General features: G+C 38.9%; 1 protein-coding gene across 7 annotated transcripts in view; it reads left to right on the top strand.

Moving 5' to 3' along the window:
* The first annotated feature begins 4,044 nt into the window (after positions 1-4,044).
* The window catches only part of ELAVL4 (ELAV like RNA binding protein 4), a 97,498-nt gene continuing 75,328 nt past the window's right edge, over positions 4,045-26,214 (top strand). For 4 of the 7 annotated variants that reach the window (XM_088479299.1, XM_088479296.1, XM_088479294.1 and 1 more), the window contains exon 1: positions 4,306-4,842. In XM_088479299.1, the coding sequence (XP_088335425.1) occupies positions 4,726-4,842 (117 nt within the window). In that variant the 5' untranslated portion in view covers positions 4,306-4,725. The other 3 variants (XM_088479295.1, XM_088479298.1, XM_088479297.1) reach the window with 3 other exon arrangements.

The following is a 26,214-nucleotide window of genomic DNA, read 5'->3' as shown; positions in this document are numbered from 1 at the left end:
TTCATGCTACCTTGCCAGATGCTACTGTATTCAGAAATTTAACAGTCAAGCTGGAGCTTCTTACAAGTCAAGTAAGTTTTCCATTAAACTTGAAAGACAATGACAAAGGATGGGTTGGCACAGTTGTTAACAGTACCATAAGTCCATGACCCTGGTGTCACAGGGAGGCATCCTTTCAATTTGATGTATCTTACGTACAATTTGCTAAGTGGGGCTGTGACTTTAAGAGGCTGAGAAAAGTCTCTTTATAACAGTTGAGTTGCACTTAGCACTACAGCGAAGCAGATGGTGTAATGTCAATGGGGAATGGTTATTATTGATTAGATAAAGCATCCTAGGGGTGGACGGGTGCGGAACAGTGGAAGACTGCATGTGTGTGTGTGTGTGTGCTTTTGTATCAAAGGGTAGTAACCCTTTGCTTCCTGCGATACTAATCCCACTGTCAAAATGAATTACTAGGATTGAACGTAATACATTAGTTGCCAGATCAATAGCATGGCAATACATTAACTCACTTCTCCTTTTAGCTTATTTACACTATGATCATATTTCATTGTTCTATAACGTGTTCTTTAATTTGCTTGGTCAAGACACAATATTATTAATATTCGGAAAGACATAAAGTAGGATATTTGTGTTGAGGTTACAGAGTTTGTCTAACATCATTATTGCTATAAACTAAAGTTCCCATTAAGGGGTAATTTTACTAAAGTGCAGGTTTTTAGAAGCGGAGATGTTGCCCATAGCTACCAATCAGATTCTACTTAACATTTATGTAGTACCTTCTAGAAAATAATAGCTAGAATCTGATTGGTTGCTATTGGCATTTTTTAAAAATGTTCTCAGCTACTGTGTTTTCATTTCTAAGCAGTCTTTCTTTAGGTGTCTCTATTTTCCTGTTTATTGCATCTAACCAAATGCTCTTGCACCTACTGTAAATAAGTGTTATTTTATATATGTAATTTTAAGTGCCAATCTGCTATCACTTTTCAGGTTGTCATATGCTGTATGAGTTACTTTCTAAGTTGGTGTTAATCTATAAGGCTTTGTTTTTCACAGAGTCTAGTGATAATTAAATCTCAGGTCTTGTTTTATTTAATTGATCAGTACGCTGTAGCTCTAGACTGTGCAGAAGTGTGGCTGCCAAGTGGTTACACTTTATGTCCTCATCTGGAGTTCACTACTGTCACTAACATTTGGGACATATGGCCCTGTATGTCTTTTCCATTGCTAAGTCTCATATGGAAATGGCTTGCTGTGGGCCTGATTCAAAGATGGATGTAAATGCCATTGTAGCTGCAATCTCTCACGGATTCCAATGAGAAAATATGCTAATGACTTACTCGCCATCCAGTGCTTAGAGATGCCCACTGAAAGTATCTCACACCCACCACTCATGCACAAAACCGGAAACATCGAAAACACTGAATGCAGAACAGGCGCCCATCAGCCTTCTGAGTAAGTCTAAGCTGTCGCAGACATAGCGGGTCTCCAGACATGCAGTGGGCTCTCCTGCAACGAACCAGGATGCAGTGGCTAATTTATGTACGCTCTGAAAGCAGTGATTAAATGTTCATTTGTTTTTCTAACCACCTTGCGTTACCTCCCCAAATGCTATTTGTCCCTCACTTTGCAAGTGAATCCTCTATGGCAAACATTCGCTCAATCTGCATATATATCGGCATTGTGTCCATCTCTGAATCAGACCTTGTTTGAATAGGATCTTTCATACAGCTTTTATAATGCATTCCACATCCCCTTTACAGTAGTCTCATATCATGTGAATTAGCTGGTCATCTTCAACTTACAAACTTACAGTTGTTTGTGCCTGTCTGTTTTTCCTATCTAATTCTTAGTTATTACCTTCTAGTTTGTAGTAAAAACCTCCCAGAAGTCATCTTCCGATAGCAGCATCTCAACCATAAATTTCCACAGCTGATATTTTTAATTTTGCAAGTAATAAAACAGCATAGATAGTTTAGGGTATTATCATGCGGAACACACAGCCCCACTACACAAGTTGAATCATGTCATATTTACTGAACAAAAATGTGATTTTACAACATTGTCAAATAATCAGTACAATTTATCTCTAAAACTTCTCTTCTACTACCACCAGCCCATTTCAAACAGACAGTAGTGTTTTTGATTCTACTCCTCAGTGAATTTCCCATTCATGTGAGTGTCACTAAACCATTGAAACCATCAGTGGATCTGCCAGACTGAGGAAAACGCTGGATGCTGGGTAAGTAGGGCTACTGTACTGTATGTACAGTATTCCTGTAAGATAAGTTTGCCTAAAATATTAGTTTTAGTTAAGTTTGCTGCAGTATTGTGTGTCTTTTATTACACTTTAATTGATAGTAGCACAATTGTTTCGTTATTGTAAATATGTTCAGTATTTTTTATGTCATATTTGCTTATTATTTATTTATACGTATCAATTTGTTATGGTACAGGATTTAATTTTTATTTTTTTTAATATCCCAGTCATTTTACTCCAAGTCCAGCAAATTTCCCACCAATTTTAGAGTAGTTATTGCTTCTAAGAGCTGAAGTCTCATATGAGATTCATCATTGAGTTCTGTTCATCTAAATTTTAATTTGCTAATTACAGTTCTAATTCCATCAGTGTTCAGTCAAACCATTTTTAGAGGAATGTGTTATTTGGCTGAATTCTAAAGTATTGGTCTGTGTAATATGAATTTGTTAAGGTACATTAATATTCTGTCCTCAGCCCATACTTGTGCATTATGCCCTCACTTTTCGAGAGGGCGTTGGATAGAACAGCCTGTAGCTAATCAGACCATCGGAATGGTCACAGCAGCCGGAGACGAGTGTGCTGCTCTTGTGCGAAGCGGTGACCTGTCCACTTGTGTCATCGTGTCAGTGAGGCAAGGGGCCACAGACTGAGAGTTTGAATTGGTGATGCGAGGACTGCTGTCAAACTGATGCAGAAGATGCGTTCTCCAATGCACCTCCACATGAGAGTTCACATATTCAACTTTTTATTTTGTAGTTTTATGGAAAGTAAATGGTTCTAATACTGTTAATGTGAGTTTGTTGTGAATTAGTTATTTGGGATTTATATAGTCCTGTCATTGTGATTTTTATATTAGCCATGTACTATATTGCTCCATAGTGCTATAGTTAATTAGAAAGGTGTGGCTACAGTATAGCCTTTTAGAATGGTCTGAAGATTAACACCGAGTGTGAATTTTAGGACAAGGGCGTTACTGCTCTAACACAATGGTTTATTTCTGTATCACCATTCAGTATTTCCATAACCTGTTCCCTGTATGTGTTTTACTGAACTCTCTTGCAGAATGTATTTTTCAATTAAACATTCCATTAAAGTGAAGTGGTAAAATGCACGGTTTCATCGCCCAGCTTTCTTTCTACCGTTCATGATATCAACTTGAAATCTCAGCATCCATACGGAGCAGCACTTCAGCCGATAGAATGGTTTATCTGCATCCGGGCAAGAACTGCATCTTTCTGTTACTCAGATGCTCTCCTATTTCCTGCATGTAATATAAGACTACAACAAATGCAGGGGGGAAAACAATCAGATTTTCCCCCTTTTTACAGCACCGATAATACATTCAGTGTTTTACGTTACAAAGTAGGACGAGGTGATGCCACAGCCTGTTTGCTTATGTGTTATTATTTGGCCTTAATATTTTATCAGTTTAATAGTGGAGAGCAGCAGAATGCAGCTATTATACAAGAGTTTTATGAGATGCATTTATGCACTCCATAAAATTAGTCTCCAGAATCTATTGGGACTGTAAGCAATTTCTTGATTGAACGAGGGTTTTAGTGGGCAGTGACAAGGAATAGTGTAGAAGGGGTGATTGGAGGGACAGCAGTGATGGGTGCAAGCTGTTAATATACCTGCTTTAGAACATCCAACCAAGAGGCTCCAGATCTCTTGTGCTTCCCAAGGTTATTTGCATTTGTGCTCACAAACCACCTGGTGGCGATGCTTTGAATTGTTACTTTGAAAGAATACTTTTAACACCAGCCATGTTTGCAGCAGTGTAACCTTGCAAGGGAGCAGTCCATGCTGCTTTATCCATCTGTACTCTGTGTGCTTGATCAGGGGAAAAATCTAGCAAGCTGAACGGGAGCTCTGATGTGTGAACTCTAGGGATTCTTCATATTGACTCTCTTGGAAAAGAACAATTCGGACAGACCCTTTGCCGAAGTAGCATAGCAAAGGCTCCTTTTTGTTACTCTCTGGCAAGATGTTTGAAATCACCAGGACCCTTAATGCTGCTTTATTAAATAATGAGGTAACAATTTGACACTTTCTTATGCGAGTCTAACATTTTTGCGTGCTGACTTAAACTGCTGTAATGAAGAATTATTTCCAATTTTTTTCCTAAATGAAGAAAAATTAACCTGATTTTGACATTTAAAAAAAAAAAAAAAGGGGGTTTGTTGTTTTGTGGTTTTTGCGAAAAATCAAGATTTTTTTTTCCTCTTCCTTCCTGTGATCTTTAAACCTCTTTGCAGCCAAGGGGGCTTCCAGTGTATAGCGTTCCTAGTCCTTTTGACAGCATAGAGGTTAATGAGTGCGTCAGTCGCCTGCTGTTGCCTATGATAGTACGAAGTATGACTTGCAAGCTGCCCAGAGTAGGTGTTTATTAATGCTGAATTGGCTTGTGGTGTAGCCCATCTGGACTATAAGAGACACTGCAGATTTCTTGTGATGTTAAGATGTCCATACCGTTTGGAAAGGATGTTTGCTGGAGACAGGCTGAGAGATACACTATGAATCCGTCCCTTTTGCATACATCTGCTGCCGGTAATGACTTACAAGGCTGCTCATTTAGGGTAAGGCAATCTAATCACCTTTTGATTTGATTTTGGAGGAATTGGCTGTGCACAAGTCTTTATATTGTTGTCTTCCATCTATTTATACTTTCCAGTATTTCGCAGCATAGCTCATCTTGGCAACTGGAGAATCTTAACGTTTGTTTTTTTAATCTGTCACCAGTTTCATACGTAGAGGGGAAACCTCAGTTTAGGATTTTGCCTTGTGAATGTTACAAGTTTGCAATGATTTAGAGCATTTTGGTCCATGATTAGTTTTTTCTTGGCTTGCAAAAGCCACGAAACATGCATTATGCACTAGACGATTACCTCAGCAATTCAAGGTGAGGTATAGATAGCATTGAAAATGGTCTAAGTTGGTTTTGCTGCATAGTGAAAAATAAACGCGTCACGCAGTACATTTTCTAGATTTGTGTATTTTTATTTGATAGATCGTAAATGCATAGTGTATATTGTGGGAAAAAATTAGACATTTAAAAAATATATATATATTTATATATTTTCAGCTAACTTTTACATGGTTTTGCATGCTTCAAGGACTAAAAGTAGTATATTCTCTCTTTTGTTTTATTGTTGATACTTATACTTGCAGTGATTGTTGGCAGCCTCTAGCTGTTCACAATTAATGTGCAGCATTGTGTCATATCCTTGAAATTAGTAAACAATGTGATAATATTGTGAGGGCAGATTGTTTTTTTTAATTAACATGACATATGAACATGACAGATATGGCTGTGAATCTAATACCGTGCAAGTTAAATATATACAATTGTTTATATACCGATATTCCGTTCATTTACCTATGACACTGGATACCAAGAAAATTCTTGTGGGATTAGTAGACCAGCAAAAAATGATTGTTTCTGCTGTCTGATCAATGAATTTTGTATATTAATTTTGTTTACACTTTTACTATACCCCTATATTTTGTACTGATAAAAGTGGAGCCTACATTGTCCCAAAGTTATATTTCAGGCAAAACCTACTTTGCTACCACTGAAACCATTTACTAAGATGATTGATTCAGTGAAATTAGAGAATGATGACTTAGGACAAAATATAAACCTTTTGGGGTACTATTACTGGCTGCATCTATATGTAATACGCTGAAGGCAAAACCATTTCTGTTTGGGATAACCTTGGCTTCATGCGACTAGTAGCATAATGTAAGGGATCATTAGAATTACCAGGCATATCTCTTATTAAATATTTCCCTTTGCCATAACCAAGAATGGCACGCTTTATACTAACTACAGTACGTATTGTGTTTTTCGCAAGCTTATCAAGTAGTTTAGGGTTAACTGATAACTTTGAGAATGGACAAATAGCGCCCCCTCTGACAACAGTCAGGGACTGGAATCCTACAGCTTAAAGCAATTTTGCCACTCAGGAATGCTTAAAATATCAACATGTCACAACTACAACATAAAACAGTAGCAAGATATATAGAAAACAGATGTGTGAAACATGTGATAATTGCATTATTGGCAGCAGATTAATATGATTACTGGGGCTTCTTTGCCACCTTTGGCAGTGTTTAGATGCATAATGGCGCACTCTAGGTAACTATACACCTTGATTATTGCATGAGCTGGTGTTTATATAATAAAATATTTAAATACCCAACAATAAATACTCAATTATACAACATGCAGCAAAAATGTTAGGTATTGAGAATTACACTTGACAGAATAAAGACAGATATTGAGAATTGAACTCATCATGCACAATGGAGAATAGGTTATCTATAGTTAATAACGTTAAACACAAATAAACGCAGACACACACACAACCAGGAGGAAATGTTCCAGATTCAACACTTAAAAAAAAAAAAAAAACTCTGCAAATCATGGAGTCAGCAACCAATCAACAATTAGCATTTATTTGTCCAGTGCAAGACAGACAGAGAAGCAAGTATGTGATTGGTTGGTGCAGTTCAGAGCAAAATCTGCACCCAACTTCAATATTAGTCAAAGTGGCTTTATTCCCAGACAATTCCATCATTACACTTTACTGTTTGATGTAGGATTAGTTGGAAGGTCATTCATCAATAGACTGTGCCTGGCCTAGGATTGTTTTATATGACAATGTTATATAAACTCCAAAATATAAACAACAAAACAAATATGTGTCTTTGAAAGGATACTATGTCAGAGGTTCCCAAAACTCGGTCCCCAAGGCACCCTAACAGTCCAGGTTTTAAGGATATCCATGTTTGACCACAGGTGACTTAATTAGTACCTCAATTTGATTTAACCACCTGTGCTCAACCGTGGTTACCTCTAAAACCTGAGCTGTTGGGGAGCCTTGAGGACCACGTTTGAGAACTTCTGCTATATGTATTGAACGAAAATAATGTGTTGGTGTGTATTAGAGAGTTCACTTTCCTATGGCTTATGGCATTTTATTTATATTATGAAGTTTCTAGTCCATCACACTGGCCAATACAGTTATTTTGAGATATATATCGACTATAGAAGTTATTTTTTTTTAAAAGAAAAAACTCTCAATCAGTGTTCTAATTCATGCTGACGTAATGTACATTGCCATGATGAAGAAATAAAAAAATTAAAATAGGGCCAAAATGCCAACGTCTTTGGAGGTTTTGCAATTGCTCCAGTCTTTACTTTCAACAGGGTGGGCCGGCCGAGACCACTGGTGTGTATAAAAGAACTTGCTAGTGTTGGGATTATTAAAAATCCATAGCAATAAGAGAGTGTTTTTATTTATTTACTTCCATAAGAACTGAGTACTAAGTATTTTACCCCCTATACCGCTCCCCCAATGCTGGTCCAAGAATATAAGACATATATCAGTGCACACAAATCATTGCAAAGCGCTGAATGTATCTTCCAATCACGCCAGACTCACTGGTTGAGCTGAAACATTTTGTACTCTCAGCATTTCCGCAGAGTAATGACTACTCTCTGTGTTTACATTGATCAATAGGGACACAAAACCCCCTTAAATGCTTCCTGCACATTATGGAATATCTCATATCTTGGATCCTCTAGGGAAAATATTAAATACAAATGTATCAGGAAACAAGAAGAAGCAATTGCTGAGAATGTTATAATTCTTCCTCTGGTAAGCAATATGTTATTGATCTCCACATCACTCATACTGTATGGAAAGACTGATCAAGTTGCTTGCTGTAAACCAGATGGACTGCGCCCATCGTCCACTGCTTGCATAAGCTGGATGCAAAGTGTTAATAGTAGCTTGATGCCAAGATCATTCTGCACCAGGGCTAACCATTCTCCTGCTAACCTTGCAGAGAGCATCGCTCGTATACTGTGGATTTGTATATGGATATACAGTAGAGGGTGTATGGCTTAGAGGAAACACAGCTTATAAACACATCCCAAAAATGAATGATAATTATTCCTCTTCGATATTACACTTAGTTGTTGCTTGCCAAAAGTAAAATATACTTAAAGGCTTTGATAGAACTGTTTGTCCATCCATATGTATGCAACAAACAGGCCACACCCACTGTTGTAACATTATTGGTTGGGAAACAGTGTTCCATGACATATTAACAGTGTCCAGAGGAAAACAGTACACGTATATATGTACATCACTAATGAAGTCACAGTGGATACAATAGGTTGGCACCTCTATAACTAGTAAATATATGAATGCGTAATAACTTAGAACGTGATTGTACAGATCCCATAGGAAAAGGTTCTCTAACAAATGTTTTCTATTGGCATAATAGGACAGAAGCTTAATCTCTAATTAGACAACAAAATGCAGGTATAATCAAGGTGTCCCATATTAAACTTTTGTTTTTTCAACTGAATGTACGGCCACTTTGTTTTCTAAGTGGAAGGTCACAATAGCGTTCATGGAAAATACGAAAGAGGGCAGCAGCCAAGTGCCAGATCTAATTTGTACTTTATGAAAATTATTAATATGATTTTTCCTATACAACCCTTAGAGTGTGTAGATGAGAAAGAAACAAGTTGGACAGGTTGAGCCCCCCCCTTGTGATCTGCAGTTAAATACAATTTAGAGTCTACTATTCAATTAACAACTTTTCCAACTGGCAAAACATAAACCTCAAGGTCATAAGACAATGTCCTTCCAGTTGTATTACATTTTTGGATGGAAATGGAAACCCAGTGCCATCTAGATTAAACATATTCAGAGGCTGATGCAGAACCTCTTGGGAAGGCAAGCCATCAATAATTTTTTGGTGCCATGAAGCTGTCCCATTGGTGGTCACAAGTTACCACACTAATCACCCCCAGTTTTAAATAGTAAACCTTAATTTTCAGTGTAAATATCTGGCTAAATTAGAGAAATAAAATGCAGGAAAATAACAGGTTAATGTTTTGTTTTGTTTTAAAGGTTCAATCAAATTTTCATTCCTACTCTTGGTCATCTGTTATAGTTTTGATGCAGTCCACAGATTTTTGTACATAATATATAGCATATTAGGAAATCAGAATTTTTTATTAAAATACCTCTCATCTTACAGTAACATTATTGCTCTGATTGTATTTTCCCCTTTCAATCAACTTAGAGTGTAATGTTAAAATCAATAATTTGGATTAGTACAGTTTACATCTTGGGAATGACCTGTGTACTGACATTGTTCAGCCAGAAGTGCCCAGCTGGTCATTAATGGCAAGATTCAAAGGACATTTCAGTGACTGTCACCAAGCCTTTAACCCCCAGGCTTCAGCAGCAACATATGTCTAAGGAACTCGTCGCAAAATCCTGTGCAGCAGACAAAGAGTTAAGCTCCTCCGTCTGTTAGAAGCCAATTTCAATAGCACCTTGCATAGCCCCACCTTCTCCAACCCACTTAGCCAATCAGATGCAGCCTTTATCTGACAGATAGTCCCATAAATGCATCTAGCCAATTTTCAAGCAAGACTCTATCCAATTTTCATATCTACACCCTACTTTCGAGAGGCATCAGCACAGTCTCTCTCTCTCTCTCTCTGTTTTTTTCTTTTCTTTTTTTTTTCTTTCCTTATTTTTTTTATTTATAGTTTTATTTATTTTTATTTATTTGGTTTGTTATAGATGCACATTTTTTATACTATTTATTTAATTTATTTTTAATAATTTGTGGAGATTTTTTTTTTTTACTGGCAGTCCGTGGATTGGAAACAGACGTCACAAAAATAATAAACGAAAACTTTTCTTTTTTTTAGAAAAAAAATCATAATATAATAAAGCTTTTTTTCCCCCCGAAAAATAACTGTAACAAGGAGAAAAGTCGGAGCGCACAGCGAGACATTATTAACCCTTAAGAATGGTGATGGTAGGTATCCCTTATTTTTTTTTCATGTTTCAAGTTCCATTCAGTTTGTAAATCTGTTGTGTCTGCATCTCTTGTTAATATGGATGTTAGTGTTTTCTGTTGCTTTAGTGATAGTATTGATGGGCTGATTTTTTATTTCTATTCTTGTTACTTAAGTGATTCGTCACGTGCAAATCTGTTGTATTACAATGCATATTATTTTCAAGGTCATTTCTATGTTGCACGATAGCACAATCCATACAACCTTTGAAAACAAAAATCCCCCCCAAACACCCTACATGCTGTGCGTAACGTTCCGTCCATTTGTCTTCATCTAACCTGTGATACTGTGAGGTCTCTTTTCTGCCATTGTGTTTCTGCACAAAGACTCTTGGAACCTGGAAAAAATGTAAAAAAAAAAAATCAAGCCTGAAAGAAAAAAAAAAAGGGAAAGAGAGAGAAAGGATCTTGTTCTCTCTGTGCTAATTTTGGTATGTCTGAGCGGTCAGTATGGTAATATTTTATGAGACTAATATATAGGGTTTTGGTAAATGCTGCATATTGTATCTCAGAGTTCCCTGCCGTGACCTCATAAAAGAGGAGGAGGCTGGCGTGTGGTTCAACGCGCACTCTGTATGTGTGTGTGAGTGTGTGTGTGTGTGTGCGTGTGTGTCCTTCGTAGCATCTCTTGCCAGCAGTACTGTAAGAAGGAATGTCAGCTTTTACATAACGCTCTTTTTGGTTTTGACACTGTGACAAGCTACAAGGCTCCATCTCAATACTCACAGATGGAGTGGAATGGCTTGAAGATGGTAAGTGGATTATAGCAAATTTTCTCATTTTTTCCCCAATCTTTTCATTTGACTGTAAGCAATTATTTCCATTTTACAGACGTTCCTCCTTCTCTCTTTTGAAAACAAAAATAAGAATAAGAATTCAAGGCAGTAGCTTGTCGAACGCCTCTCTCTGCTTCTTTCAGTCTCTGTTGCATCCAATCTAGGAGGGTACCTTGACAACTATAATGTCACTGTACATCTATCACAGAATTACTTGATGCTGTGTAATCTTCATTTGAATTACATGAGTATTTGGCTCTGTCACTGCCTTTCTGTGCTTCTCTACACGCTGCTGCTGAAAGCTTTCTGCCTTAAAGCAAAAAGAAAAAGGAAAAATTACAGAATCCCACCCCATCCCCCTAAAAGAAAAGGCATTTGCCGCAGAATGCACATATGTGAAATAAGTACAGCTGTCTTTTCTTTCAGATCCCCAAAACATAGACCGTATAGCTTCTTGACTCTCCTTTTGTGTGGTTTTGTCACAATGGGTGTAAAGTGCCTTACTTGAATTCTTTGCAGTCGTGACCTGCATGGCATTTGATGGAACACTGCAGGGGCATGGGGAGTAATGTACCTTTAATTTCATATAACCCCCTTCAATTCTGCTGTAGACTCGGACCTTTAAAAAAAAAAAAAAAGAACATACTTTCTGTTCCTTCAAATTGATGCTTCTATATCCCCACCCAACCCCTTCATTCTTAAGGGATTGTCTTTGTCTGCTTGTTTTGATGGGTGTAAAACAAACAAAATTAGATGGAGCATTCTAAGTGAAAGCTATCGCTCCAAGGGGAAGCCAGAGAAAGGTTGCCGAGGAAACGACTAGGGAAAGAGCCGAGATAGAGGAGCAGGTGGCAATCATTTGGGAATATAGCAAGCGACGAGAAGAAAAAAAATAAAGACTGGGGTTACCTCTATTATCTGCTCTTCTTTATAGCAGTCACAACTTTAATTATTCTGTTCATATAGGTGCTAATTACATCTCTGGCACAGGTGTATGGTGAATTACACTATTTTTAAGCATCTGTGCTTCGCTAAGAAGGGTGTATCTCTTTTATGCATACTAAACAAGAACAGCAAAACCTTGAATGGCATTAGAATACGTGTGTATGTATATATATATATATTATATTAGTTATTTTTAGATTATTTACTCTGTTGACTGAGATGTTTTCCTTTCCTGCTACTTTCTTGATTTCTTGATCAGTGATGGTTCGTACCATCCAGAACCAAAGTGGGTCGAGTGTATATTTAAAAAAGCAAATACATGCAAGATAGAAGTTAAGATGGGCTGCAGCATCATCAGTAATTTGGGATGAAACAATCTCCCACTTGGTTTTAAAGAGAGCAGACAGCATTGTGGTTGCCATTCCATCTTATCTTCTTAAAGGGACATTTAATATTCCTTTTTTTTCTCCCAATTTTTGCTATACTTTAATTTATGTGTCACTAGGAACTCGATAAATGTCCACACAGAGCGTAGGGGAGGGAGGTTCTACCCCAGTGTCATTTTGGCTAAAGTATAGATTCCGTGCAATGGGTATAGCAATACAACCTACATTTAAAAATATAAATGGTAACACTCACTATATCCTATTATATTCCACAACCCTTTTAGTTTCTACAGTGAAGATAGACATACTGTCATGTGCCTTAGACGTTGAACTGCTGTAGAATCTGTGTTCACTGTACGCTATGAAATATATGTTGAAAGTTAGGAAAATATGATTAGATGGTTCTATTTCTGCGCTTTTGTTAACTAGAAAAAAAATACATTTATACAGTACATCAGTATAGGAGGACTTATAAACCCTGTAATCAAACCGTGCTTCTCTGAAGTGCTCAATGTATGCCTTTTTTCCGAAGAGTATTGTGCTATGTAAGATACATTACAGTATGTGGCGACAATACAGCTGGTTATATTAAATAAATAGCTACATTTTCATAATTTCTTTCCAGCTACTGTCACTTACAGTATAGTCACATATAGCAAAACATAAATATTGTGTGAGGTGGGTGTGCAAAAGTGTGTGTACACTCATAGGGTACGCATGTGAGTGTGTTTGTGATTGGGGGTATGATATATTATTGTGTGTGTATAGTGTGTTTGTATATATATATATATATATATATACATATATAATACACAATTTATTTGACATTTCTAAGAGTAGAATACAATTGTTTCGAAATGTCGCAATTCCTGCCTTAGACTAATTTATTCCAGGTGTGCTTTGGAATATTCCATGCTGATCTTTATGCATGATGCCATCTCTGCTTGCAGTTTTAAGCCAGAAAACTTAATGATGCTTTGATTAACTTACTATTCAGGCTATGTCTGAACTGAAACTTCCTGTTTGCCTTTTGCAAATCACATTGCCCAAAGCATCCTGAGAGAGGAATAATCTACCAGATACATCCTCAGGGTTTGATCTATGTTCCCTTTGGAACACATAGGTCTATAAAAGACACCCTTTCTTGTAAACCCTTGACATGCTCAGTGATAGAAGCGTCAACGCTGTGTAATAAGAAAACCGGCTACTTCCAGGAGATTGCAGACTGTTTTTATGGCTCTGAAAATGAGATTGGATATTGTGTGGAAATTGCTTGCTAGATTCCAGCCCTGGCTCCAGTGCTAGTGTGCACATAATAGTGGTGTGCAGTTTGTGCAAAGGACACTCAATCACAGACTCCATAGGGGGTCTGATCATTGGATTTACCATTAGAGAACTGGAGAATAGTTGAAAACCTGGAAAACAAAAACAGCGAGAAATGCCGCCATCCGTGCATGCCATACGTGTGTTATTGAATACATGTGAATTGCCATTTGTGTGTGATATACAATACTATCCGAGCATTAACTATACAAGCAGTTGTGCGGCTGACAGTTATTTTGCTAGACACTGTATTTTCTATGCGGATTCGAGATTAATTTCCGCTGTCGTTTTGACACTGTGATACATTGTTGCAAAGAAACCCAGGACATTATGTGTATGACATTACCGCCGAGTTCTCTGGTTACTGGGAATTGTTATACACTGTTATAGACTCAGTTTCCACGAACACCTTTACAAGTTACAGTACGCGAAGCGATGTGTACATCAATGGCTTTTCTATGGACATATCCAAGAAGCAATGTTTTTTCTTTGTAAATATAATAATGCTTGTTTCAGATAGTCCAACAACTAGGTCATTGCTATAAAGGCCCAGGTAGACCATAACTATTCCAATCGAGCCCCAAGCCTTACATACAGACACTCTTTTGGCCGTGATAGGATCTGTCACCTTTTGTGAATTTAAAATCCAATTTCTTTCATTCTCTTTGTTCTGAAAAGATCAGTGTATCTCAGCAGCCACTGATTTGCATGGATCACCCCCCTCCTTTTCCTCCTTTACCTCTTTGTTTGTCAAATGCATAGAGCATCATCGCTATAATCTTTACATGTCCTACACTAAGCACCTCCACCAGTTGTCCAGGTTTTGCCTTGTGGACTGTTGAGTTGAGTAGATGTCCTTTCATTCTGTGTGTTTAGCTAGCTTGGCATATAGCAATGTGAATGAGACTGTGAAATAAAATAAGAAAAAATAGAGATAAATCTCCCAGTGAGACATAACCACACCAGACTTGTTCATTCGCTGAGCAATGTACCTTTCACACATGTATTTGTCCATGGGACAGTTGAGTATATAGATGTGTACAATAAGTACTGCAATGCAGTATTTTTTCAATGTCATTAGGGTTGTTTAGGGTTAGGCAGAGATTGCAGTTTGCTGGATACCATTAAAAAACATGTCTAATGCCAAGTTGCCTGTTAGATGAACGGGGGAGCCAATCCTCAATTTACTCCTCCCCCTGTTATTGTATTCTCAAATGTGTTCAAGACTAATTACCCACAAAGGTGAAAGCACGTGAAGGTTAAACGATTAGCTAAATCTATCCTTTTTGTTTTCACTCTGGAATGTTGATCTGCTCATTGAAATGACTCTTTGGATTTCCTAAAAGGCATGAAGTAGACCTGAAGTAGATTTACCCAATAGACCAGTGACTGTGCCATCGCTTCAGTGTTTGGCAAAACAAATACATTACGTTTCACCGGAATTATAAAAAATGAGAAATAATATGACAAGTCTACACAACTAGCAACTAGCTACATGAACAGTTTTACATCACTAGTTACATAACTAGTCATAGAAATATGTATCGTGATAAAATATGCACTGCAAGTGCAAAATGGTAGTTTTGGGGTCATCAAAGAAAAAAGTTTCATACTATTATATTATTGTTATAATTATTGTCTTATAATTAAGGTTAGAGTATTTATATAGTTTACATTGCGTGCACTTACAACAATATCCTACATATACCAAAATATATATTACAACAATATCCTACATATACCAAAATATATATTACAACAATATCCTACATATCCCAAAATACATATTACAACAATATCCTACATATACCAAAATAAATATATATATATATATATATATATATATGTGGTAAGTACGTATGTTAAATACATACAGGGAATTTCTAGAATAAGTCTCCATTCTTTTACATTAGAGAATCTCTGACAATGGAACTGTGTATTAAAAAGAATTCAATATCTGGTCTTTCATTGGTCCATCCACCTCCCCCATGTATCTTTGAAGATTGATCTTGCTGTAAATATGTAGATGTTCTTATAGATAAAGCCATGCTACAACTATTAAAGCAGGGTATGAATGATGCATCCCACACTTCTTACATTCGTTCCCCGATACCCCTATGTCAAGAAACTGGTTGAAATAAGCGTATTATTGAAAAAATTATACATTCTTAAAGTCATCCTGTTAGAAATCTGTTTATAGTTTTTGCCCGGTCTAATTTCAGAAATGCTTTGGGAACAGAATGTATTCATTGCATAGTCACTTGGTTGCCATTATATTGATTTCAAGAGACCTCTAAAGGTGCATTTTTTTTGCAATGACCTCTGACCCAGGGCTGTGACGCTTTGTAAAACACCACGGCCTCTTTTCGTTCCACATTTAAATGACAACTTCTTATCACTCCACGTTGCCAACAGTCACTTCTATGAGCAATACGGAGCGGGTGTCACATGCTTCAATCGCTCCACCGGTGTTTTAAGCATTGACAGCTGCCTTTTTGACAAGTGTCCTCAGCGCTCAATAAAACAAAACGCTCTCCAATAGAAGCACATCTTATTTGATCAGGCTCTGTCCCACGGAGCATTTTAAGCGTTCATTATAAGCTGTTCATTTTTTAAGAATGCGCTGTACTTTTACTGCTACAATAAAAACGCAATCAAAAATTAGCCATGAGCGCATCTGAGGCTGGAAAGGCTCTAGCATGAAGGGTAAATGTGTGATGGCAGCCATCCAGAAAACAGAAAATGACTCAAACATAAAGGAATTTTAAGATGCAAATGAAACGTTTACATTCTGTTGTTATTATATATATATATATATATATATATATATATATATACTTGGCACTCCTGTGTACGTTTGTCAAATAAATAGACGATAAGCAAAGGGTTATATCCAACATTTCATGATCTTAAATCATTTCATCAGGGATCTGATATATATATATATATATATATTCTTATACAGCCTAGTAGAGTAAGCACGGGCCCCTGTATCACAAGAAAAATGACTGATATCTGTTCTAAGATAACATTCGCTAAGGCCTCTATTTCAAAGGAAAAAGTCTAACTACTGTACAATTTTTTATTTATTTATATTACTCTACCAATGATATAATTGATGCATGGTAGTAGAGGAGCAGTTCTAGTGTAGGTGGGCTAAAGTCCAGGATGAAGACAAATTGTAGAGCTGGTGCAATGTTACATGGGAATTGAAGATCAGGTGAAGCATGGGGCACAACAAAACAAAAAAGTAAAAACGTAATTTCAGAACTTCTATGAAAGTCTGTGATGTGTCCGACCAGAGAAAATAAATGAAGTGAAGGGTAATTTTGGCCACATCTGCATGGATGGAGACAACTCAATATCATATGTGGCGCTTTATTGCAACCCCCATACCTTTTGTAAAGAGAGCATAATTCTCTCTATTTTTCATTACTTGCGCTGTTTAACAGAATCTAAAGATTATACCAGAAGTATTGAAAAAAAAAAAATGCATTTCATACAACCAGCGTATTTGTCAGGGAACTAATTCTCTTGTGTATCTCATTACAATTAGTCTCATTTCACATATAGGATAACTGGTAGAGTATTTCAAGTGGTTAGCGAACCCAAAACACTTGAAAGTAGTAACATGTAAGTCTTTTTTTGGGAGTCACACTTTTTCTTAATCCTATGTCTTCATTTCTAATAATGCGTTATTGATTGTATAGAATATACAGCTAGGCCATTAGCTATATACAGTAGTATCAGCTGACAAATATAATTCCCAGAATGCAATACTTGCTTCCCACTCCCCCTGCATCCAGCTGTTGGCTGACTATCTAGCATGGACTATATTGTACATCGTAAGCAACATTGGAAAAGTATTTCCAGGGACAATGGGCATTTTGAATCTTTACATGTATAATAAAATATTAATGTCTATGCCATACTGGATAATAATGCATGCTGGGCATTACTTCCAGCATAGAGAAGCGGAAATGGAGCTGGGAAGTTCGCTACAAGCAAACAAACAAAATGTAAATAAAATTCACCAATTCACAAAAATGTAAATAAAATTCACCAATTCACAAAAAGATGTGCGATTTCCAGGAAATCAGAAATAGCTGGTGCAATAAAACACTAATTATCTGGATGCTGATTATCCAAACATGAACAGTAACCAAAAGTAATATCTGATGGTATATTAGCCCCTAAACACTTAATTGAATAAAAAAAAAAATACAATAAAAAAACATACATAGACATACATGTCCAGTTATCCGAGCAAACTGATTATCGGAACTTTCCTCTGTCCCAATTAATTTGGATAATCTGTGTACGGCTGTAATAATGTAGAGGTGAAATAATAATGATCGTTAACTCACAGAGGAGTCCATTGGCCTGATTCAGAGATCTACGCTAATTGTGTCCATCTTTGTACGCCGCAACTGTGCGAGAATATGCAAATGTCGTAGCTGCCAGGATACGTATTCAGACGTGCGCCTGCGGCTTTGCAAATCCAAACCATTGTGTGCAAAGGCGCAGCTGGTGGTCACAAATCCTTCGATAATCGGACTTCTGAGTAGCCCTATGGTTTGTACGGAATGGAGAAAACATGCCTGCATTTTTGCCACTCCCTCAAACGTTGCCCAACTGCCAGTCCCGTGTGAAGATAATCACTGTGAGCGTCTACAGTAATGGACTTTGACGCATGTGCTGAGTGATTGCGTATACATCGGAATAACGTCCATCTCTGAATCAGGCCCATGATGCCTAGGTGTCTTCAGTCCCTTCATTAAAAAAGTTGCTTTAATATACTGTATTTATGTAATATTTAAGTAAAGGTACATTATTGTGCAGCTCCATCAGGTCATGTTAGAGGTGTTGTACCCCATTTTCCCCATAAATGCTCCAGCCATGACTTGTACAAACAAATGCACCTGTCCATAACCCAATCTTTCCTAGACATTCCACTCCAATGTACTGCAGGACACGACTGGAGCTGGTTATGGAGCCTTTCATTTACTCTGTCCAGCAGTATTTTCCACCCAGACTTGTTTGAAAGACTTAAAGAACTGGCAGCCTCGAGTTCCCCTGCTCTTCTCCACCTTCTTACAATATTCTGCATCCCTAGAGGATCAGGTGATCTTGAAAGGCCAAGGAAGTGTTTAGAAGCACATAGAATCTTTAATTAAATTGGATGGCGACATGGTGAGTGGGAAAGTGTGTGCTGTAGGGGTGGGGGTAATAAGGTCAGTTAAATGGATGCATATTTGCAAAAGATGAGACTGCAGCACAGTATAAAATGCAGAGCCAGCGAACACAACGCTGTTCTGCACACTCTCTACTGCCAGAGACGTTAACCCTTTGCTTGTCAGTGGAGCCAAGCATATGCCGTTTTTTCTAGATTTACATTATCCCTCTACTTAATTTCTCTAATTTATTTTACACTTTCATTTTTTCTACATACCGGCTATCCAGTTAGACCTTTGTAATTTTCCATAGCAATTCTATAGTAATGTTGTTGTTGTTGTTGTTGTTATTAGTATTATTATTTTTTATTATTATTATTATTATTATCATTATTATTATTATCTAAGTGCTAACATTTTATATGGGGCTGTATAATTATTAACAAGTAACAAGTACACAGAGATTACATTTAAGTGCAAACCATGAAAATATTGTAAAGAGATGCAGGGGAAAGATAGAAGAGAGTCACAGTGAGGGTAGGGGTAAAGGGCGGGGGGATAGTAGAGAGCCTCCGAATCGTCATTCGCCAGGTTCAATATACAAGCAAGTTATTAAGGCGCAATTTCCACTTAACTACAATATATCATGTGTGCATTCTTGGTAGGGGTAAATGTGAATGGGGGGATGCTGGCTTGTGTGCAGGGGCCTGGCGTGTTATTTGAGAACCTAACAATCTTACAATCTACAGTATAGTGTAGGAAGAAACTCAGCTACAAAATGTTACAAGGTTTTTTCCAATCAAATTGAGGTGTGTGCACTAATGTACTATAGGTCATAGAAACCAATCACGTTTTACCTCATTTAAATAGTTCAGTTAAGACAGTGAAAGAAAATATCTGATTGGCTTCTTTTAATGCTGTGTGTTGATGTTCTGGAGAATCTGAATGTTAGTAGATAATGCTAGAACTTGCAGAGGAGATCGCATTGACTAATTGTTTGATGAACATTGTTGAAAATATCTGACTCTGTTTCACTTAATTTACAACTTAGATAAATGGATAATGATAAATAAGACAATAATTGTTGATTCAAAGAGACCGCCAAGCCAACCAGTCAAAATTAACTAACTTATAAACCATGGTACTCATTTCTATTCTGCATTAATAAAGATAACAGGGCTTTGGGATTTGTATTAAGAGCTTAAAGCAGGCTATGGACTAATGTGTCTGTTTGGCAACTATACCAGATTTGTAGCTGATTTGGTCACATAATGTGAACCATAATTCACCAATCCAGTCATTTCATGGTCGGGACATGGGACTTGTTTATTCTGGATTGCCAATAATGTAACACTCTGACTTGGATAGTTTGGCGAGCATGCATGCAGTAATGTTGGGGCAGTTTGGTTCAGGACTGCCTAATTGGCTGATCATATTGTTGTCTGGCTAGATTAAGTGTGTACTGTACTGCTACAGGAGCCTCACGAAAATCGGGTGCCGCTCCCGACCTCCCGGGAAGGCAGGCAATCCTCCCGGCTGCCGCCCACCGCTCCAATTACCTTTGAAACCCCCGCAGTGGGGGGGGGGTGGGGGTGGCTGTAACGCGATTCACACCGAATCACGTCATTTTGGCCCCACCCCCTGCTTAACAATTCCTGTAATATCGCCATTGTGTTAGCGGGGGCGGGGCAAAAATGACACGATCACGTGGCCCCACCCACAAACACTCGTAGTCTGGCCAACCCCGCCTCCTTGTGCTAGCCACGCCCCCTGTCATGCCGATCTGGCTGCTCCCTCCCGGAAGGGGTAGCCAGAATGTCGGCAAGCCTGCCGTCATTAGACATATTTAAATTTTATCTCTGGAAAATCCAGTACCACTGCTACATGAAGTCTATTATAAGATGTGGTAATTAATATTCTGTTTTGTAGCTAATATCAGCAAACCAACATTTTGTGCCATAGCTTTTTGCTGGGGCTGCTATGGGAGACACAACAAAAACCCCAGTCCTTGGAGAGGCCTTTCTCCCTGTCACTGGCAGATTAACACTTCCGGCGATGGACTAAAGGGATATGTGCATGCATGCTAAGGACTGAGCATAGTGATTTGACCCAGAAACCCAGTGAAGTCAGTCCCCCTTTGCTGTACCCCATTGGCAGATCAAGCTAACGCCTAATTGTGAGATGGTGATACCAAGGCTTTTTGCCAAATTCCCTAAGGCCATAATAACGCTAGAGGAAAGCAGCACAAAATAGGTCACCACTGGCGAAGTCCCTGATTTCTATTCTTAAATTGAGAGAAGCAACGAAAGAGCCTTTGATTTGGATTCCGCTTCTTAAATAGACCCCAACATTACTTTCAGCCGCAGCTGTTGGGCTCAAAGCAGTCCTTGCTCAGCACATAATAAGACATTCCCATCTTACCCCCCACCAAAATAATGACACACTTACATAGGTGACTGTTAAAGGTCATTTAGGTATTAAGATGAAATAAACAAGAATAAATAGTGGCTGAGAAAGCATTGCAGACAATCAGCCTGTGACATAAAATTATAGGGGCATAACCTCTGCCCCAAACTGGAACTGGATTGTGGATATGCTGTCTCCTCCCCTTACTGGGCCAGACTCAAAGTTACTAATGGAATCACCTAGGTCCCCTCTCAAGAGCAGGGAACCTCCCCCTACTTCAACAGGGAGGTGGCTCACAACCCTCCAATTTAGTATACAGCCTGCTTTCCCACCAATCAGCGAAGAACCTGAAAGCAGGCTTCTAAAATGGCCCCGACCAGTCATGGGAATATTACAACCTAAGGGGTATATTTACTAAAGGTCGATTTTAATCGCTTTAAAATCGATCAACATCGATGTTTGGTTTCTGGGGCTAAATCACACATTTACTAATACTTAAAAACCTAAATCAAAAATTGTCTGTTAGTAAATGTGTGATTTAGCCCTAGAAACACAACATTGATGTTAAACTATTTTGATCGAAGTTATATCGATTAAAATCGACCTTTAGTAAATATACCCCTAACTCTTACAGCCTTAAAACTGCACGCCCCCAAACCCATGTGCATACTGCATGTGCCCTGATGCTTATTATAAGCAATCAGTTGCTTTTTTTGTTGCTGTTTATGCCTCGTCTCTCCAACCTAGGGTGTAAAGCTGGGTACACACTATCCAACCAATCGTCTGATATATCGTTCCAACGCGGATCGAATACACATTGCATAGTGTGTATGCCGAATCCGTCATTCCCAGCCCCCGTTCATTGAATCGTCCCATCTGCTGTACTGCACATCATAAGGGCCAATAGGGTGTGTTGTTCCATGTAGCATTTAACGATACATTGCACCGTCGTACGCCAGATCATGCAGTGTGTACAGCGACGCAATGTATCGTTACATCGGATCGCAATGTTGCACCGTCGTTTAATGACCAATAGTCCAGCTTAAGCATTCTGAGTAAAGATCTTTTTCCCCTTAAGTGTAGAATTGGCATAACGCACTCATGTATAGTATATATTGTGGTTTGACCTCCAAATATTATTTTCATTGTAATATTGTAAGTGCTATATAATGTTCTGGCACAATATAAAATATAAATGCACTCACATCTTTATATTTTGAAAGGCTGTGTATAAAGACAGCTTCTCGGCTCACAGTATGTGATGTTGCACTAAGTACTCATTAGGATATCTAGATTCACAGGAAAGTAAGAGGAGGCATGAGTGGTACTGAAGCAGGACTCCTCTGATTTTTTAGTCTTTTTCTCTAAATAAATAACACTCAGTACGTTCCTGGCCTCATCAACTCCTAGCTCGCCCTTACTGTATTCATTAAAAACAGCAGATGTTATGGAAAGTGATGAAGATACGCACCATAGGGGAGGGCCATGCAGTGTTCTCGTCACATGAAGCTGTTATGAGAGTCTATAGAATCCATAGAATACACTAACACTAGCACAGCTCTGTGCACAGGGCATATATTATAAAACCATTTAGTAGTTATATAAAGCCAATGGTTTTGCTATAGAAACATGAAACATGGCGATGAATGAATGCAATAAGCGGATGAAGGGGTAATGACAATCCCTGGGACTGACTTTCACCCAATGGACAAAAGCTAAAATTTGATTGGTCGCTGTGTAAATGTTATTTCTTTTCCTTCTCACACAGGAAGTGATTTGTCAACCTGATATTCTCTTATATCTCCTATATCCTCCAGGTATAATGTGCACATGCTAAATATAACCTCCTGAGCAGGGGCGTGTCTATAATGGTTGCAGGGTGTGTGGTGCACACAGGCCCCTGGGTCCAAGGGGGCCCGCACCACACACACTGCACCCATATTATTTAATACTTACCTCTTCGAGGTCCAGCATCGGGTGGCCCTGCCCCCTAAACCAGTGATGTCATGACGTCATACCTAGGGACGCAGGCTCTAGGAAGTAGAGCACAGCCTGGAGCCAAAGGAAACTCTGGGCAGCTCCGTAGGCACCCTGCAAACCACATTCAATTGACGTTGTTCCTTGTGCCCTGTGCAACTGCACCACTCACACACAGCTAGTTACGGCCCTAAAAGTGAATGATCCTGAAGGATGATCTACTGCCGTGGGAATCCAGCAGAGCTCCCCAAAATTGCAGGGATTTTGCACGCTACTTGTTTTACTAAATCTAATTGCTGAGTCTTATAGAGTCATTGTTTTTGTATCTGATCTGTAATACCCTTATTTGCTCCCAAAATGACACAGTATTGTTAACGAATTCTGTGGAATAACACTTTGTATTGGAATATTAATTATAGGTTGTTCTTAAATATATTAAATATTAATTCTATTTTTACTTTGCAGTCTATTTATTGTTTTGGATTTAAATTTTGTGAACCATTTCAATGTGCTAATTTGTAAAAAAAAAGTAAAAATAAATAGAAACAGTTGTGCAAATTCCACACCTGGAACCTGCTAAGTTATTCAGGAAAAAGCACAAAGCAGTGTGTACTGGGAGAGCCGTATATTTGCTAAAATTGGCATTTTAAAAAAAAAATTGCCATTAGCTAGAACCTTCCTAGTCATTTTTCAAGTTTAAGTACGTACGTACCCAGTTACTATTCACATCCATGTGTAGGATGCCAGCTGTACTTGCACTAAGCTTTCTAGATATTCATGCTGCTGTAGGAAAATAAAGCACAGTTGAGTGTACTTTAGGAAAAGTTGTTGAAATTTGCTATCTGTTAAAAGGTGGGCAGCGGTGGTTGCCCATTTATGTAAAGGGCATAATGGTTGCCCATTTATGTAAAGGGCATCTGGAGAGATGGTTGCCATGCAGCGTGTACCCTCCACTTACACCTACCGTCGGGTGATGTCAGTGGAATACCACCTGGAATTATCTTGCAGTGAATGTGCGTGAATGGAGCACGCAGTGTACGTTCCTCCCAACTGTCCCGATTTAATGGCAGCTGTGCATACCATCTGCTATGAGTGCTGCCTTTTAAAAGTAATATTAGGGTAAAGGAACGTGGGTGGTATATTGCATCAGAAGCGCGGGTCATGACCCTGTGACATGTGACCACTCCCTTTCTCATGGATGCATACGTTTGTCCCATTCCCCCAACTTCAGAAGTTGGGTATCATGAATGAATAAAACACACTGCTGGTGGACCACCACCACCACCACTGTACTCAGGTGGATGGGGCAACTGGGACTAATTGGTTTTATACCTAGTAACGGTTTATTTGTTTTAGTAGCAATTTTTATTTGCTCGACAATGATTTCGGTATATTGCATAATTATATTAATGGCAGTTCACCTTTATTGGCATTGGTCATCTTTCAACCTCGTTCACAGACCCCAGTGACACTAGAAGTGGGCCCGCTGCTGGCCATCCAGAACACCAAATAGTTGAATCGCATCCAGTTTAGTAGTTTGCATGTGTGGTCTTATTTCATATACAGATGTGTCCCATACTTGCTTACTCTCCCGGGACTGTCGGGATACCCCCCAAAATCGTGTGCCTTTCCCGGCCCCCCGCAAGAGTAGGCAAGTCCCCTGGAATGGCTGCCAACCCCCTGCACCCGCACGCGAAAGTGGGCACTTTGGGCGGGGGGCGATTACGCAATTTGTGCTGAATTGCATCATCCTAGCCCTGCCCCCTGCTTTACAATGCCGGTAATATCAGCATTATACAGCAGGGGGCGGGGCCACTATGGCGCAATCATTCCGACACGCCCCCGACCCACCCACTTAAGCCGCCACCACACCTCCTGGTGCATCGACCTGGCAGCCCCCTCCCGGATAATGTACGTAAGTATGATGTGTCCCCATACATCTAGCGTCAATACCGCCATACAGCGCTAGGCTACTGGCAGGATTGAGCAGCTCTGAGCGGTGTAATGTACAATATCTTTTTCTTCACATTTTACATCTTATTCACTGGGAACTCTGGCCTGCAACTTTAACCGCAAAGGAATTCAGTTTTTTTTTTTTTAAACGTACAAAGTGGCAGATGAAGCACAATGGCGTTTGGACTGTAAAAAAGCCCCAGTCGTTACATCATAGCACTTCACGTACAGTTTAGATGCAGATGTACAAATGTTGCTTACAGTTGTTTTATTTAAGCGAATAAGATGCACATTTTGAGCGAAAAGGACGCTTCATGCAGGCAAGTCTTAAGAGACCTGACGCACTGAGAGGACTGTTTGGTGCGACTGACACCACAGTGTATGTGGACAAATCTGTATGGTATTTGACCTTGAAAATTTTCTTTGTAGAGATCTTTCATTTCCACGCAGAATCGTGCTGCACGATCCGGTATCAAATAAATCACTCTGAGACACTCAATAAAAAATAACAAATAAGCTGAAATAAATAATTGTTTTTGTCAATTTCCCAAACTGGCTCTTCTAGGGGACAGAATCTCTGCAGCTTCATGTTCTTTGTCTGAGTCATACTTGCCTACACTCCCGGAAGTCTGGGCAGATCTCCCACATCCTGCCCACTTCCTATCGGGCAGGATGGGGAGATTTAATGGGGCATTTCCGGGTCCGTTGGGAGGGGGCGGGGCTAAATAGTGCAAATCGTGTTGTTTAGGCCCGACCCTCCTTGCAGACCCTCAAATCGCAGACTTTTCAAGAAAAGGGGCGGGTCCTAATTATGTCTACAGCCCAGCCCCGCCCCCCGATCCTGCCAGCAGAAGCATCTCTCCCGGAGAGAGACTCTTCAAAGTCGGCAAGTATGGTCTGAGTTGGATTTGCTTTTGAAAAACATACCAAATCCCTTTGCCAAAAAATAATTTTATTTTGTTTAAGTGAAGTGCTATATATTGTGTTTTATACATACTTGCCGACATTCAGCTCCCTCCTTCCGGGAGGGAGCTGAATGCCTGCATTCTGTGGGGGGCGTGGCCGGACTGTGATGCCGTTTTGGGGGCGGGGCTGGGGGCATGACCACCCGA

Source organism: Taudactylus pleione, unplaced genomic scaffold (assembly GCF_031769625.1).
Source record: "Taudactylus pleione unplaced genomic scaffold, aTauple2 ptg000230l, whole genome shotgun sequence".
NCBI lineage: Eukaryota > Metazoa > Chordata > Amphibia > Anura > Myobatrachidae > Taudactylus > Taudactylus pleione.
Note: the sequence above shows the minus strand (reverse complement) of the source record. Positions and strands in the feature narration are given on the sequence as shown.